The 18,000-nt window shown below is 40.4% G+C and overlaps 1 protein-coding gene across 1 annotated transcript in view; it reads left to right on the top strand.

Moving 5' to 3' along the window:
• COL4A2 (collagen type IV alpha 2 chain) overlaps nucleotides 1-18,000 on the top strand; it is a 145,489-nt gene that overhangs the window by 93,776 nt on the left and 33,713 nt on the right. Inside the window, 18 exon segments of the mRNA XM_017736980.1 lie at nucleotides 429-563; nucleotides 646-690; nucleotides 2,818-2,934; nucleotides 3,665-3,736; nucleotides 5,306-5,341; nucleotides 5,435-5,497; nucleotides 7,027-7,062; nucleotides 7,718-7,759; nucleotides 8,284-8,358; nucleotides 9,510-9,554; nucleotides 10,755-10,817; nucleotides 11,645-11,689; nucleotides 13,947-14,000; nucleotides 14,273-14,339; nucleotides 15,637-15,738; nucleotides 16,139-16,294; nucleotides 16,877-16,969; nucleotides 17,271-17,437. Coding sequence (XP_017592469.1) covers nucleotides 429-563; nucleotides 646-690; nucleotides 2,818-2,934; nucleotides 3,665-3,736; nucleotides 5,306-5,341; nucleotides 5,435-5,497; nucleotides 7,027-7,062; nucleotides 7,718-7,759; nucleotides 8,284-8,358; nucleotides 9,510-9,554; nucleotides 10,755-10,817; nucleotides 11,645-11,689; nucleotides 13,947-14,000; nucleotides 14,273-14,339; nucleotides 15,637-15,738; nucleotides 16,139-16,294; nucleotides 16,877-16,969; nucleotides 17,271-17,437 — 1,413 coding nt within the window.

Below are 18,000 nucleotides of genomic sequence, written 5' to 3'. Positions count from 1 at the left end.
CCATTAAATATCAGACTCCACTTGTAATAAATACGGCCAATAAACAAATTTCACAGTTAAGCATATTTTACTTGTTTGGAGCATCATACGTTGTATTGTAGGAGAATCACTCTTGAGAAACCTCCTTCCAAAGAAAACATTTGTTTTGTAGAGTGGCCATAAATACTGAAGTAGTGAATATTGATTTGAATGCTAATACCGATGTGTTAATTTTGTGACCACATGTGCAATGTAGTCACTGCTGCTGGAGTTTCTCTGTGTGGTGTTTCCAGATGATTTTTGTCAAAGAGCCTGGCCTACTGGGAAGGAAAGAAATTCTGTGTTTATTTTTTGTTGGAGAGATTGACTCCATTGCAGCAGTGATAACTTATCCAGCTTCATGCATCAAAACTGTTCCTATGTAAATGCTGTTTTCTTGTTTTTATCAGGGCCAGCCAGGACTTCTTGGATCACAGGGATTCACTGGACCACCAGGATTGATGGGGATCCCAGGAGTGCAAGGTCCCAAAGGCCACAAAGGTGAAAGAGGATACCCGGGAATAACTGGACCCAAAGGAGAAGTGGTAACTTTTGAATATCAAATGCTTTAGCTAATAAGCAAAATGCTGGGCAGAACATCATTTTAATTGTGCTGTTTCACTCTAGGGACAAAGAGGAGTCACTGGATTCCCCGGGGCAGATGGCATTCCCGTAAGTAACAGTTTACTTCATCTTTAAGAAATCACCAACTGCAAATATTGCAGGCTAGCTTAAAGCCTTTGTAATTTAATTAAAATGTCTGGCTTAAATTCTACATCGGCCACGTACACACTCTTCAGCTAAGGCCATTTGCTGAAGTGAGTGGAACTACAGATACACAACAAAAGAGCAGAATCTGTGCTCCATCTCATTCCCTCAGGTAATTAAGGTCCATTTGCTTTGTCCTACGGAGAAATCCCCTTGTAAAAGGGGCAGAAAAGGATAGACATTTCCTGTGTCTCTGGAGGTTACCCAGCTAAGTATGTTCTTTTGTAGGAAAGACCTGTGACATAAGTGCTTCACAACTCTTAAGCTTGTGAACGAAGGACACGAGTGGGTCATTCCTATTTTTTTCTGATTTGGAAAGTGTGTATAAAGACCAGTGATTTTAAGAATACTAACTATGGTTAATTTGCTTTATAGAGCATATGGCATGCTTGAGATTGTCTTTAAAAACTTCTTGAGCACTAAACAGTGTAAAACTTTGAACAAATTGACCAGGTCCATGAAACTGAAACACTCAAAAGAGGAAAACCGGGTAAAGTTCACAGCACAGTATTTTCCCAGCCTACACTTCTTTACATCTTGTGTCATAAAATAACAAAGAAATCTGAGTCACTGGAATCCCTGGACAGAGTTCCCAGGCTTGGGTTTCCTTTGTAGTGCTCCCTGACACCAGGGCCCTGCTTTGCAGCCCACGCATCCACATCCACTCTGCTTTTACCCTCTTTTGTTTCTAGAAGAGCTTCCTATCAAGTTTCAGGGATTTCTCTCTCACAATCTTCCTTGTCTCCCTCTTTCTCACTCTTAAAGGAAAAAAAGAAAACCATATTTGCCATTTCTATTAACACTCCTGAGCCAAGGATCTTGTTAATCTCACTGCATCATGCTGAGTTTCTTTCTAAGCACTGTAACATCGTGGGAAGCAGAGTAAATTGCTCCCCTGTGAAGCCTGGTGTTGCTATAGCTGGACTGCTTCTCTTACCTGGGCATGTATTCTTTTTCAGCCCTGCCTCCCTGGCCTCTGCACATTGCCTTGTGAGGGATAAATACCTTCAGACAGTACTTGAACTTGCATTTTCATTGTGTCCTCTCTTCAAGCTCCCCTGCCCTTCAAGCACCCTTACATTTCCCAACCAGTTTTTTCAGGCCAAGTCTTAACACTGACCATGGGAAGGCAGGTTGATAGATACCTGAACAAACCACAATGGCACGGTGCTAGGATGTGGGGCTGGGAGCCAAGAGAGAAGGGTGACAAGACTGAATCTCTTCTGGGATGAGGAGTGCCAGTATTTGGTGAAGCTGAGTAAGGACATGGACATTCTTCTGTTTTTTCTAAGCAATGGAGCAAAAGCAAAGAGAAAACTCTTGCTATAGATAAAGAAGGGACAAATGTTTTATGTTAGTTTCTGGGTTTTGTAACTGAGCCTGCTGGAAGAAAGAGCTGCTCAAGGGAAGATTTGCTTCTCATCAGCCTCAGTGCAAACCAGAAGCAACAGCAATTAAGGTGATCTGGGAACAGCAGTGAAAATCCAGTTTGAGACAAGAGTAGCTTTTCAGAGGCTGTGTGTCAAGGTCTTGGAGTGCCCCCAGCTCCCTAACTTTGAGCCCTGCTGTTTTCTTCCATATTCACAGCCTCATCATGACACTCAATCTAGCTCCAACAGCATCTTTGACTTTTTTCCTGGCTTGGAAGCTGTTCAAAGTCAGTGAGGAGCCGTTCTTGCCACTCTTCCAGTGTGAAGAACTGAAATGCTTAACAATCCCAGTTCTTGGTGGATCCCTCACAGCAGCCTCATCTGGCTTAGTTCTCTGCATAACAGAGCCTGCATTGAACATAGCTTTCTTACCCTTTCTGAAAGGTCCTTCACTACTCATTTTTTCATGCTGTCTGGGGCATCTGGTTCAAGCTGCAGCTATATTAAAAAAAGGCACTGTCTGTTTCTGTCTTTGAAAATCCTAGTTTCCCATGGATCCAAGCCTTGGGCTTAATGTGAGAATGTCTAAATACTTCGTGACTAGAGGAAAAGGAAAACCAGAAACAGATGGATAGATAAACACTTATTTTTTCCTCAACAGGGTCATCCAGGGCAGCCAGGACCAAGGGGGAAACCAGGTCATGATGGCTGTAATGGGACAACAGGTGACCCTGGTGACTCAGGAACTCCCGGACGCTCTGGTTTCCCTGGTAGCATTGTAAGTAGCTGGCAGTGAGTACGTGAAGCTAAGAACATTGCTGGAGTGAGTTTCGTTCACATGTGGGTTGGAAGTTAATGGGACATATCTTAATGAAGGGAATGTGGGGCTTTTTGGCCCAGCAGAGCATTTGTGCAGACTCAGCATGGACACACTGCACTGTGTTTAGTCATTGAATTGCAGCCAGGGCCAGAAGGTCTGCTCAGAGCTATACCTCTCATACAGGTCTTGGCAGAGAGATTACTGTAGGAAAACCTGTACAGCTTTAATCAACAGCAATAAAACAATATTAAACTCACAGCTGCTGATGAAAGTAACCTTTCCTTTCTTGCCCCATGGCCAAAGTATTGGCTTTTCATGATGAGATACACAGGATCATGCTGAGGTGAGCGGTGGGGCTCCTGGATTTACCAGGGGACAGGTCAGCCCTGGGAAGTGCAGCATCAGTTCTAGCTAGGACATGGTTCCCCATAATACCACTCCCAGGTAATGGGGTGTTTCTCCCACAGATTGAGAAATTCATTCTTTTATGTACTGTGAGGGTTTACATCTTTTTTCTAAACCATAAATTTCCAAAGCTAGGCATAGTCTCTGCCTCTAAACTGCAGTATGTTTATGTATATTTATGAAAACACCAACAAATATTTTTCATTTCACTCTTAGCTGTTTACAAGTTAACATATATTATATGAAACTTAGGGTGTGTTTTGGTTTTTCTGGTCACCTCCAGGGAGTCCAAGGGCCCAAGGGCCAGAAGGGGGAGCCGTACATATTAGCACCGGAGATCTTCAGCCGATACAGGGTACGTCTGTAACTCCCAGCAGTTATTCTTGCCCAGTACAGTTTTTCACACACATGATGGAGAGCACATTTTTCTTATACCCTGATGGGCACATCCCAAGAGGCCCACTTTGATTTTGTGTAGGCTTTGAAAGGCAGATTCTGCTTTCTCTGGTTGCAGCAAAGTTTATCTGATATCCAAGGGAAAAAAATCTCCATTCAGTTATTTCCAGGGAAAGTCAGCCTGTAGGTGGATTGCAAAGGCACTGTAGATGATGTAGGTCAAGTATTCCCCTCTTTATTCAATGACTACCTTTGTATCATGCATGGCAAAATCCTTCCTTTGCCATAGTTTTGTCCATTTAGTGATTCTGGTTACTATTAGTACCTTTTCTGTAAAATCTTCATGCAAGTGTTTGACTGACTTAGGGTAAAATATCCTTCAATATTTTATTTATTTATTTATTTAGTGAACCTCAAGTATTCCAGTGGGTGCTTTTACTGTGTCTAATCCTTAAAACTTACTTTGTAATCACTTGCAGCTTTTTCTCATATACATATATAATCTTGCATAATTTGAAGGTATGAGAAGGAGATAAGATTACATATGCAGAGTATAAATTGTGGCTGATATAAAAGCTACAGCTGAGCTATACTCAGCACAGAAGGGATCTGCTGACATTGTTTATGTGTGTTTTGTGCCAGTAGTACGTGCCAAAATAGGTATTTCTCTTGACATATTTTAAGTTGCCTGTATTTTTTAATGGAATTCTCTTTTCCTTTTAGAAAATCTTCAGATCTGCACTTGTTAGCAATCAGGAATGATTAAGGAATGATTAAGGAATGATTAAGTAATGTTTAAGAAATGCTCAACTACATTTTGGCCAAGGATGGATAGTGACACCTGTATTCATTTCAGAAAGTATTTGGTTCCACAAATTATTCTGTTAACTAAACTCAAATTAACTAGGTAGTTAAGATGCTACTCAAAGTGATTGAAGGTGTTTGGACTGAATAACACATTATTTATGTGTGTTGAAACGTCTTTGGGCTAGAACATTTTTGGATCTAATTTCCAAAAACATTTCAGCATGTACTGGAGTTAAAATATGTGGTCACTGAAAACAGTATGTTCCAAATGCTTTTAGTGACTCAGAAGAGAATCAAAATGACTCAGTAATTCCCATGCAACTCACAAAATGAGCTTGGGCATTTCAGCTAAGGTTATAGTCCTAATTAAGCCACTGGTTAGATAGGATTTCTCAACAAAAAAATTCAGTGTGGTCTGTTGTATCATTCAGCCTTGTAGTTTGGGTCCCTTACTTCACTAGCCAACTTTGTACTCTGCTACTCTATTGCATGCAACTACACCATATATAGAAAGCATGAGATCTGTGTGGCCCAAATTCAGTTATCTCAGCATCTCTTTGGAATGCGTCTGTATGGAAGGGTTCGAGTAGCATCATATGCTATAATTAGTTGTTTGAATGAGAAAAAAATTAATGAGTGATAAAAATATTTTATTCAATTTTGTATATAGAAGTTATTGCATTTTTTACTTCTTGTTGTTTGTTGTTTGTTTTTTTTTTAGGGAGATCCTGGGGATTCAGGGTTCATTGGTTTTCCAGTAAGTAGTGTTACAGTGGATGTGATGAAATGTCAACAGTAACTAATATCAGAACAACATTAATTGATAGTTGGTGGGCTTTTTTATTTAAAGGGACCTCCAGGTACACTGGGTATTCAAGGACCTGTTGGTCCAAGAGGACAGCAAGGAAGACCAGTAAGTACATTTAAATTATGTTCTCTAGAAAATTAACCAAACAGAAGAATTATGTTCCATTATGTTGGATTGTAACCTAGGGTTACAAGAAGGTGTCAATGCACATAAAACCTTTTAAAAAGCACTGTGAGACACTGAGGGATGAATGTTGCAGAAAGAGGTATAGGTTTTTTTGCCCTGTGCTGTCAAAGGCTTTTGATTTAGGTTGTATTTTTTTAACCTCCTTGGAACATCTCCCTACATCGGAAATATCATGATTTGAATATGTTATCTTTTCTGCTCATAAAGGATATGTATGTTAGCTCTCCACACTTCCCACAGGAGATTGAATAGTATTTAGAATGCAATCTTATTCTTGAACTACTTTTCAGTAATTTTTTTCCAAAATCATCATTTACAGCATTGATGTTGACAACTGTTGCAGTATAGTTCTTTGAGAATATTGTGTTCTCTCCAGATACCATTTTACATATTTCTTATTTCCATGGTTAATAGTTTTGCTGGTGAGAAGCAGATATTCAAATTCAATATATTTCATTTTCTTAAAGCTTTTTTTATTTTCCTGTAATGCAACTTTGTAGCATTTTCTTTTCTTCGTTTTGTCAGAATTCACTTTGGACCTGCTTTGCATTCCTGATCTGAGGGGGAGAAATTAATTCAGGGCTTTTCACATACAGCCCCCATAGCTGTTTTCAGGGACATCCCCCACCCACTCCCTACCCCCCAAAAAAAGTCAAACTAAACAAAAAAAGCCCTAAATCCATAGCATGCTAAGCTGTTCAAAGTTAATTTTCTGCACTGGCCTGTTTCATCACCTGGAGCATACTTCACCTTTTCTTCCTCCACTGGTTCTCCTGAAGGGAAAACAGTCCTTTATTTACTCTTGCTTTAGAGCAAACCCACAGAAGTTCACGAGCTTCACACAGGAGCCCAGGCTGCAATGACTCATATTCCCAGAGCTCTTTCTTGGATGTTAGGAGTGCTATGAACCATACGTTTTCTGAGCCCCACAATTACATCCCTCTGGTTACCATATCAGCAACATCTCTTGAGCAAAATACATCCAACTTTATTTACTGCCTCTGAAGCTGTGACTCACCTGTGAGAGAGACCTGGGAGCATTTCACAGGTCTGAGAGGCCTGTGGTAGTTCAACCCCCTTACACACCAATACAGTACCAAGACTGCAGCCCAGTGAAGCACGTAAAGATGTGCTTAACTTCAGGTATGAGCTTAAAATGTTACTTAGTCAGAATCCAAAACACAAGTTCTTATTAGTTGAAAAATGGGTTTTCACTAGATCTAGGCTGGGTAACTGCCATTATGTTCAGAAGGATTATGATGTGATTTAGGAAGGTATTTTTCAGAACAGTCAGTACAGCTAATATAGTAAGAATAGCTCATGAGATGCTGAGGAATACACTGCCTACTAAGTATAAACTTAGGTTTCAGACAGAAAGGAACTAACCTCCTGCATGCATTGGTTAGAAAGCAACGAGTAACTTGCTCTCCCCTATTGTGCTTCCTCAGGGACCACCAGGACCCCCAGGGCCCCAAGGACCACAAGTAAGTCTTTGTGTCAGAGTTGTTAATGTTGATTTTGCGTTGCTGAGGTTTATCCAAAACCTACTTGAAGGCGGTAAAAGAAAGAACCATGGGCTGCACGAAAGACTGTGTAGCACAAGACTTTCTGTGTTGGCTGCATACCATGGGAAGTTAATCTTACACTGGGATCGCCTACCCTGAAAAGATTAAACCAGTTCTAGAGCCAGATTTAATTTGCTACTGTAGTCACAGTAGCTTCCCATGAACAGAGAATCCTTGCAGTCTTCACAATATTCAATTTTATCTCCATGGAAAAAACATACGAGCTCATTGTTCCAGCCCATTTAGGTGTTTTTATTTAGCATTCAAGGCTATTAAAAACATTGTAAAGGAAATGCTTAATCTTTTCATGACATTACTCAATGGATGACTCAAAAAAGCACTGGTAGCATGAGATTTTAAATAGTGTTGTCTTTCTAAAAGTTTAGGTCTATAAAAATACTTCTAAGTCTATAAAAATACTTCAAGGTAAACCTAGACTATTATTTGATTGCTGTTCTTCCGTGGTGTCCTACAGACTTGTAAGCCTGAAAAGGCCTTTAAGCATGTTTAAATTTGAATTTTTAATTAGATTAGAGTTGTACACTTGGTAGATATTGACCTATTGTTTTTGCAGGGCAGCAGGGGCCTTGGCTTCTATGGAGAAAAAGGTGAACAGGTAACGGAAAACTAATTAATATCACTACTAAAGGGCAGGTTGATGTTATCTGTTATTTATAAATGATCCTATTTTAAATACTTTCTTCATTTGCAACTGCATTATATAATTATAAGAGAAAAATGAAGTATAGGTCTGAAAGTAATTATAATCTCTATGAGGAACATCATAGCTGAACTAACCCCTTTGTCTGGGTCTCTCTGTGCTCTCATTTACACTGAAACAGAGGTAACACTTCTGAAATCTATAAAGCCAGGCCACTTTATATAATGCAATGATCTTTGCTGTTATTCTAGAAACACACAGAGCAAGAGCAAGTATTGCTATATGTTAACCCAGCACAAAATTAATTTATCTTGCCATCAACTAATTTGGTATAGTTGTTATATGGTTTAGGACCATACTCCCAGCAGGCACAAATCTGTGCTGCTCCTTTCATTGCAGTGTCCTAGACCCTGTGCTGATCAACTGCTTGACCAGCTATTATAGTTGTTAGTAAATGTACCTTCATATTTTTCCTGCAGGGCTCCCCAGGTCCTCCAGGTCCACCTGGGCTTCCTACAAGAGAACTGACGGGTGTCCCCCCTGACAAACACAAGGTAACTAAGAGGGTATTTTTCTAAAGTAAACAAGGAACAAAGAGCTCTGCAGTACCAAAACTAAAATATTGTACAAACATGTTTTAACATATAGAACTTAGGAGACTTCAGTATATCAAAAGAGAAATCTGCTGCTTTCACAAACTTCAATCATAAAGTATTTATGGAAACTATAGTGGCTAAAGTAATTCAGAAAGTATTTCTCAGGTTTAAAGGTGCCTTTGGCAAACTTGTTCTTTTTGTTTAAGCATGCAGCTACTGGCCATCACTCACATCTCATTTTACAAACAGAAATGCCTGCTGAGAAACCATTACTGTGTTTGTTTTTATAGCTTATCTATGTGATGCAGATATTTATATACTTAGAGTTAAGCCTTATTCATAAGTATTGGTGAAATCCCCAACAGCGAGATGCAGTTTGTTCTCATCTGCTGCTTCTTGCTGGGAGCAGAGGCAGTCATACCCTGTATGTGTATATTCTGTATCAGACACCAACCTCCAGACCAGTAATTTTTCATCCCATATCTGAAGTTAGAAAGTTTATGTGGCTCGTACAATTTCTGCAATAAGATGAGTAAATTGCTACGATACTGGAAGATCTAAAAACACCTTTAATGCTCTGCAGTCTGCATTAAGTAATACATACATTAAGTAATATATCCCATACATGCTGGGATTTCCATGACTAAGCAGAGACACCCACATGTGAGCTACTTACCTGGAGAGCTGTTATATTCAATGGAGATGTCATCAGGATAGTGCGTGGACTTTAGGCTATGATTCGTCTTACCCTAACAGGACCTCTTGATCAAATAATTCATAGATAATCAGTAGGTAAAAATGGAAGAATGTGCATTTATTCATAGGCATTACTTAGGCACTCACCACCCAGACATCTCATGAACAAGCCTGGAAAGAGCTGGGCATTCACATTCCTAGAGACCTTTTCAGAAAAATTATCAAATATTTTTCTAAAAACCAACTTCAAAAACTTCTTATGAAAGCATGCATCTCATATGAGAAGTGTATGAATAAAGAACAGCACAAGAGTAATGTTTTTTCTCTTGATCAGTCATTTTGTGTTGTATAAAAGTTACTGAAATGTAAATGGGAATGCCAAACCTATCTGAATACTTTCTCTTTATTGTTAGGGTGAAAGAGGAGACCCTGGGCCAAGAGGGGAAGCTGGAATTCCAGTAAGTCATGTGGAGAAGAACAAAGACAAATAATAATATTGGAGTTAATACTTGTGCACTGTTCACTGATGTGATGGAATATAGATAGAGAGCAGTATAGATGTGTTCTAAGCAGAGACACCAGTTCTAATGCTTCAGAAAAACTGAACTTGATGTGTAATAACTCCACAGCACAATCAGTTGTTCTCTTACTGTTTTACTGAAATAAGATCTTCCCTCACACATTTTTAATTTTAGTTTTAACTATTAATAAATCTCTTTACTTATTCTTATGATCTATGTTTTAAAATTTCACTATATTTCATTAAATAAGAATATATGAAATATTTTTTCTCATTTTTAGTCTACTCTCCAGCACATACAGACATTTTGTCTCATGGTTTTTTAGATCTGTTGAGTAACTGGGCAGTAATCCCATATGTTGCTGTATTGTGTAAAGCTGTCAACCCAGCCTGACTGAACATGGTTTAGTTATAATTCACAGACAACCTCTAGACTGACTGAATAGCTTTGCCATTGAGTGGTTCCTTTTGACTTCCCAGAGGGCTTTAAAACACAGTCTTTACCAAGCAGGGGTGTCTCACTGAGCATTTTGCAGAGCTTTATTTTCTCAGATGGTCTGGTTAGCAACTCCACAAGGTTATGGGAGAAGGTCACAGTGTGAGCCCTGATGCCCTCCATGTGTGGTTGCTAGCCAGTTCTTCAGCTGCTGGTCATATTTTACACATGTAGGATTGTTTTTTACTCATTAGGAAAACTGTAGATTATATGCTGATGTAGCAAAAGGGGATATGTGTTTCTCCCCCCCCTTTTTTTTGTACAGTAGGGTGGATAGCAGCATGCCTATGTTTGCCAAATAACTCTCTGAAGCTACAGTTTGGGCATAAACTGAGTTGCTTAATTGGTTGTATAGCTGACTGATTACTTTGGCTCTTCTTCAGAGCTGCAGACACAGATGAAATAAAGGAGATGGTAGGAGGGAGACACTGTCTTCTCTATATTGGCCTGCTCCTGCTATTGTAGTGAAGCAAGCATGTTACACTTAATTTTAAGGACAGCAGTTCTTTCACATGCAGCTATTACTAGATTATCCTTGTGTTACAGTGATGCTTTCTTCCTGTTTAGCTTCCATAACACAGTGTTGCAATTTTTTTGCACATAATGAAGAAATATGTTGAACTGACATGCAGTCTTTCCTAGGGTGTACTTCTCTTTGCTCCTGAAAAAGGTGAAGAAGGGGTGATGGGCTACCCGGGACAAAGGGTGAGTCACTTATTAAAGGTAGAATTCACTCAGCTGAATGTGTGGATCTGAGCTGAGAATTTGCCTTCTGGAACAGAACACAGATGAACAAACTATAGAAATTATAGTTCTTCAGATCAGTAGGTTTGGCCAGCTCAGAACTGCCTGAAGCAGGAAAGCAAAAAGGCCATTTTGAAATGGTGGTGGGAGGAGGCCCCCACGGGACTCACAGGTGTGTCTGTGGACTCACAGGTATGCCAAAGAATGACAAGCTATGCCTCTGCCATCACTGGGAAGCCTTGTGCATCTCTCACCTGAAGCTGTGCTCACTGACCACAGCTGCTGTCCTGGTCCTCAGCACAGACTGTGCTTCACTGTTTCCATTTGAGATGTCTGCAGAACACGGTTAACAAACATGAGTCTGACTCCACTTACTTGTGACCCCTCAAACAAAAGTTAATCTAAATGTTTCCTCCTAGCATCTATGACTGCTTGTTTTGGAGCAGTGTTTCTGAAGTGCTTAAATAGAGTGAGAACAGTACCGATAATACATTTTTTTAAAAAATCTCTGTCATCTTTAAAATCTTTATGGTCAATCTAAAATGTATTGATTAAGAGAGAAAAAATCAAATACTGGATTAGATTTTGGACCTGTTCCATTTGCACCATACAAAAATCTAATTGAAAACCTATCTGAAGGGTGACTGTTAGAGTTTAAAGCTGGTAGATTTATTTATTTCAGAGTTTCAAGCTGTTAGATTTACTTTATCTAAGAAATAATAATAGTTGTTTGCCGTGGGGATGTTAGAATGGCATTTTATATCGTTCATTTTATTGTACCTCCATAGGGACTGCCTGGCATCAATGGTTTTCCAGGACTCAGTGGAGAAAGAGTGAGTATTTCATATGAGACTGTTGCTTCTAACACATACGTAGACAATCTGTCTGAAAAGTAAACTGTAGAGAACAAATTCTGCCTGCAATTACGCTAGCTGTAGTCTAACAAATATCATCTGGGTTCATCCATCATTGTAATTTTGGGTCAGTTATTTTTCTCATCAGTGAGAAAAAAATAATTACCCTATAATTAAAGTCTGGTTTTGCTTAAACCGTGAGCATCTTCTGAGAGCACTGCAGGGGGGTGTCACTTTCATTGTTCCCATTACTGTGATTATGATTTCTGTAATTTTCTTCCTACAAGCAGAAACTTTTTTGAATTTGTGCAGATGTGGTTGAGATGTATGGTTATCTTGGATATCACAAAGGGAGAAGAGATGGAAACTGATAAATATACCAGTTAAATCTCTGTCCCCATGGAAACACACCCAAATATTTAAAATAGCATTTTGTCAGACAGAGACTTACTGTTTGGTCTCAGAAAAAGGCTTCTTCAGTCAGCTTTAGAAATCACTTCCATGAGGTAAATAGCTGTGGGATGCATGATTTTTCCATGCTTTGCCATCTTTAGTTGTTTAAAGATTTGTCCTGCCACAAAGGCATAACAATAATAACATGAAACACATGGGATGTGAAAGTACATGAAATCCGAAAAATAACCTTTGCACAGCTATTCAGTCCTGGTGGTGTGGAAGGGAATTGCTGCTAGTAATACATACATGGAGAGGCTGATGCAAAACCCATTAAAACCCACTGGTTGACCTTAACATGGGTTCATGCTCCAGTCAGATGTGAACAGTGGCTGCCCCTTTTTGAGCATGAATCTTGGCAATAATTTTAGCAGAAGGTTTGGATGGACTGTCATTGTATAATGTGTGTGTGAGATGAGACACCTTACTCTGTGTGTTATTCACAAAAACCTCCTTTTTGGGTCTTTTGGAGTGATTTTATTCTTAAGAAAGAAAAAAGGATGGTTAAGTCCTGCTACCACACAGATGAAGTTGCAGTTAAGTAGGAAGCTGCTGGCTTTGCTTTTAGACCACCAGCTCCACCTAGCGTAAAGAGATTTTACACCTGATAATGGAGAGGCTTCTTTTCTGATGGTGTGATGTACAGTTGCCATTATGGAAACGTCTCTGAAACACGTGGTCAGGTTTGCAGAATCTTGTTAAGAGCTGTGGTACTTGTAGTGCTTCAAAACTGCTTCAAAAGTGACTTACAGAGCTGGGTATTAACATTCAAGTTCTGGGTAAGAATTGTACCCACTGTGAAACTTGAGAGATGCTGAGATTTTAAAAAGCTGACTGATAATCTAATTATAAGTATGAATTATACAAAACTACTGGTTTCAGCAAAATTGTGTTAATTGACATCAGTTGTGGATCTGGCCACTGTTTTCTACTAAAAGCACACCTTTTTAACATCGGTCTCTTTCCAGACTACATGCAGACATTTTCTGTAGAGAACAAAAGTTGTCGAAGAGCTGAGTAAAGCACACAGAAGAGATGATCTCCTCTGGGTCAGCATCTCTGAAACCTGCACTTTTCTCATGCCAGCAGCTGAAATTCACTCCCGGGTGATAGGATGTGTTACTGTGCATGTTTTAGTCCACATGCTATGGATCTCAAACCTTTTAAAAGAATGGAGTGGGTAGGATCTTAAATATTATAACAGTTTCTAGGGTAGGGATGGAAAATTTTCTCAGGGATATGGCATGCCCAGGGGTGGGAGAGTAGAGGGAAGGCACCTTTAGGGCTGCTCCTGAGTTCTTCTCAGCTGTGGAACCCTTCTTCAGCCAAACAGTCTCCAGCCACCTGGAAAAGAGCAGAACAGACCTGTGCACTTCAGTGCTATTTCACTGCTCCCTGTTTTCCATTCCAGTGAAAATATGTCCACTTGTAATGATTCTGATTAGTTTAATTTTCTTGCAACAGGCTGGTGTGTTTTAGCTGCCTGGCTCATGTGTCTCAGGGTCAACTGGCATGGAGGGGATCCCCTTTCTCCTCCTCCACCCTGCAGCATCCATGGAATGGTGTGAGTGTAGGTGTTCCTTCCATCTGCACCACTGCCAGGGGTGACAGAGCCAGCAGCACAGCAGGTCCCTCTGGCCTTTGGCAAGAGTTAGGCTTGCTCCAAGAGGTGGGACATCAAACCACAAGGAACCTTATTGGTGTTACAGGAATTGCTACAGACCAAATAATTTTAGTCTCTCTCTGATAAAGGAAAAGTCAATCATTTTTATGTGTATTACAGGGTATTCCAGGATTTGATGGTCCACCTGGTGGCTATGGTTCCAGAGGAAGCAAGGTATTTCACTTTAGTTTCATTTGCTAGAAGCAATAAGCCAGATATCATTTTGCTTTCTTTCCTTTCTGTCATCATGTGGTAGCAATTGTGTCTGTTGTCATTGTAGGACTGGTTATGTGGTTCGTTAACTTGAAATCTTTGAGGTTTCTTAAGTGTCATGTCAGTGCCTTTTGGAGTTTGGGGGTTTGTGTTTCATGGGCATACCTTTCCATTTTAAAACAAATTCTCTATAATAATGTGCTTGGGTGTGATACTTCAACTTCTGTTGACAGGGAGAGCCTGGCGAGATGGGTCCTCCAGGGCCAGATTCCTATTTTCCTTCCCGCATCCCAAGGAAAGGTACATATTCTTTGCTTAGATTGTTTATCTTAGCTGTTTCACTACCCTCTGCGTAGACCAAAAGCATGACATTCTGAGAATTCAACTCCTAAAAAAAAATGTGTTTGCTAAAGTGTTCCAGAAGCTGTAATTGCCTTCCAAGAGAGTGCCCTAATCACCTTTTTGCAGGCAGGTGGTTTCTTTGTCTCTGCTGCTGAAGCTGGATTGCTATACAAAAGGCTTCCACGCATGCCTGTATCCACAGAGAAGAAGCAAGCAAAAAAGCGTGTGACTTTGTTGTCCAGCAAAAGGAAGAATGGGAGTCTGTCTTCTGTGTCCTGCTTCAGACTTTGGATAAAGTGCAGTAGTGGCAGCACAGCAGAGAACATTCTTATCATCTAATAGAAAGACAGAAAGAATAAAAGAAAGAAAAAAAGAAAAAGAAAGAAAGAAAGAAAGAAAGAAAGAGACAGACATGAAAAAAGCCTTGAGGAATAGAAAAGTATTTTTTTTCCTTTTTTAAATTGACAAATTTCTGTTGTGATCTTTTCACTACGCTTGTAGCACCCGGTGTCAGCTGCTCTGCAGAGCTGTGGTGGCTCTGGCTGGCTAGACTAGAAACACGTAAAAGGTGTGCCAGTTTGCCAAGGCCAAAACTATTCAAGGGAAGGTGCCAGCAAACAGCAAGAGTGATCACATGCCCTGGCCTTTGTCCTCATACCATAGAGTTTACTGGTCTTGTTGAAAGCCAGAGAGACTAGCAATGAATGGTTCCCTTCCTCCCAGAGAAAGGGGGCAAGAGACCCAAAACATGGCTCAAATCACCCCAAATACTCTGAGAACCTTTTAGAAGCAGGGGGGAGTGTGTAGAGAGAGAAAGAAGCAGGTAGGGGGCTGAACACACCACATGTCCTCTACTATCACTGATCTTTGACAAGAACACGATACTTTCTGCAGGCAATAGCTAGGCCCAGGCAGATGCTTTTGGTAGTGGGAAGCAAAGGAAGCTCACATATCACACATCTGTTACAGCAGAAACTTCCTGTAGGAAAAAGAGGGGCTCTCCTCAGAGAGCTGCTGTTCGGTGCTTCCCAGGAGCAATGTAGCTATAGGTGCATATTAGTAATAGATACTAATACCATCCTTTTTCCCGGGCTTGGTGGCTCCACGCCGTTCCTGTCGGTCCATTTCTAAAGCTATGTTTTAGAAACTATCATAAACTTTACTAGTCCAAAGCACTTGAAGATTCTAGTATTTGCTTTTTAACAAACAGCAGCATCACACTAACACATTTTGTGGAATTGGGGATGTCTTTCAGGTGCAAGAGGTGATCCAGGCTTCCCAGGTGTTTCTGGACTCCCAGGAGACCGAGGAGAGGAGGGAGATCGTGGGTCACCTGGTCTTCCTGGATTTTCTGATGGTAATACCCCAGCAACATATCTTCTAACAGCTTAACTTTATAGGGAGTTCTGACTGATACAGGGTCATGGTGGGAATAATCTTTATGCTGGTCATGCAATACACAGTGCAGAATAGTAAATAACTGAGGGAGCAAAAAACAAGAGGAGCATTTTCCTTTGGACCAATGGGACTCTTGCAAAACTACTGAAATAGAGATGATGACAGAGCCTTTTTTCAGTAACTGCTATTGATTTGCTCAAGTGAAAAGTGCAGTTACCATTTTTGCTCTATGCTAAATATGTCCATTTTTCTTTGCATATTAGATGCAGTTGTATAAACTTTCTCTTCTGTTACATCACAGCTCTTTGGGCAGCACTGTTAAGAAATTGTTTTGAACTTCTTCCCTGATTCTGTTTCAGCGGATGGGGATAAGCCAGGCTTACCTGGAGAAATGGGACCAAAAGGTGAAAAGGGTGAAATAGGAGCTCCTGCTTATTACACGGGTCCACCTGGGTTTCCGGGTAAGGACGGCTCACCAGGACTTCCTGGTCCACCTGGTCCCATTGGAGCCCCTGGTAAGTGAAAAAAGAGAGATGATAAGGACTCACAGGAACACCTTTGATTATTTTAAAGACATCTGTTGGCAGGGCAAAGTGAGACAGTGACAGAAAAATGAAATGAAATGAAATGAAATGAAATGAAATGAAATGAAATGAAATTAAATGAGAGGTGGGGAGGACACGCAGAGAAGTCTTGTACACTCATCAATGAAGAAAATGTTTGCGTGATTTTTAGACAGTCCTGGCAACATTTGAAAGGATGGAGAAAAGGATGTGTAGGAGGTGATCCAGAGCAGGCTGTTTGTGCTAATGCAAAGTAGGTTGGGCTGAGTGAGAGGAGGAATCCAGTGTTAGAGAGAGCAAAGAATGACAAGGATTGTCCGCCACAGCAGACTGAGTTACTGGTAATGGGTGTGAGAAACTGTAAGATGGGGAGGGGAAAAGAGAATGGAGTACATCACAGCAGGCTGGGTTAGGCAGTAAGTGACATTAGGGGAAACGGGAAAATGCATTGCAGCTCAAAGAAATAGGAATGAAAGAGCAAAAGAGTAAATCTACGGTAGATGAATTTATATTTTTGCTTAATTAAACTTCTAGGTCGTCTCTTTGGATTTAAAGGACGGGAGGGAACACCAGGCAGATTTGGTATACAAGGTTTCCCTGGGCCAAGAGGACAAAAAGGACCTAAAGGTAGGTTAAAACAGATAACTCAATAAATGATCTGCTGTTATGCATTATGTAAAGTCCCAGTGTGTTCAGTCTGGGTTTATTGAACTATGACATGCATGAGGACTGATGAATTTGATCTGGGGCTAATATGACAAAGAAACACTGTGTTGGATTCTTGTCAGAAAAAAAAAAAGGAGTAGTTTTCTCAAGTATTTGAGACACTACTCAAGTATTCTCAAGTCTGTATGTAAGATGGATACAGCTGCACATCCATGTGTTGTTGATAGAGCTTTCTTTCTTCTCTTTCCAATCTTTTCCTTAGGTGAAGAAGGGGATTGCACTAGATGCCTTTTGGGTGAGGAACTCAGAAGGGGCTCTACTGGCCCCCGCGGCCCTCCTGGCTTTCCAGGAACCCCTGGCCAGCCTGGAAGGAAAGGAGAACCTGGTGATCAAGGACCACATGGTCTTCCTGGCTACCCTGGTGCAAAAGTGAGATAGTTGTTTCTTTATTGCTTAGTTTTATATGCCTACTATGAAAAAAAAAAACCAAAACCCCAAGCTATTCTCCATGGAAAAATGATGAAAAGTATTCTTTCTCTGTTGTTCTTTTTCTTTCTTTTTCTTTCTTTCTTTCTTTCTTTCTTTCTCTCTCTCTCTCTCTCTCTCTTTCTTTCTTTCTTTCTTTCTCTCTCTCTCTCTCTCTTTCTTTCTTTCTTTCTTTCTCTCTTTCTCTCTTTCTCTCTCTCTCTACCTTTCTATCTTTCTTTCTGTCTTTATCAGCTACATCCTTTTCATTCAGTGTCTGCCCTGGAATTCAGTAACAGGTGGCTGAAGAAAACCTAACATGCACCTAACAGGCTTACATTTTAGTGAGCATGAGTGTAATTATTCAGAACTAAAGCTAACTGGCATGAAATAGTCAATGGTAAACGAGTCTGTAACCTCTGGGCCTTGGCACCTACCATGGATATGGATTTGGTTCTGTGATTGCAAGGCTCTTGGCCAGCAGCTAGAAATTTCGCTTTCAGATGGGCTGTTCAGGAGGAGGTTTC

This window comes from Corvus brachyrhynchos, unplaced genomic scaffold (assembly GCF_000691975.1).
Source record: "Corvus brachyrhynchos isolate BGI_N302 unplaced genomic scaffold, ASM69197v1 scaffold83, whole genome shotgun sequence".
NCBI lineage: Eukaryota > Metazoa > Chordata > Aves > Passeriformes > Corvidae > Corvus > Corvus brachyrhynchos.
This window is presented reverse-complemented; position numbering and strand designations above follow the sequence as displayed.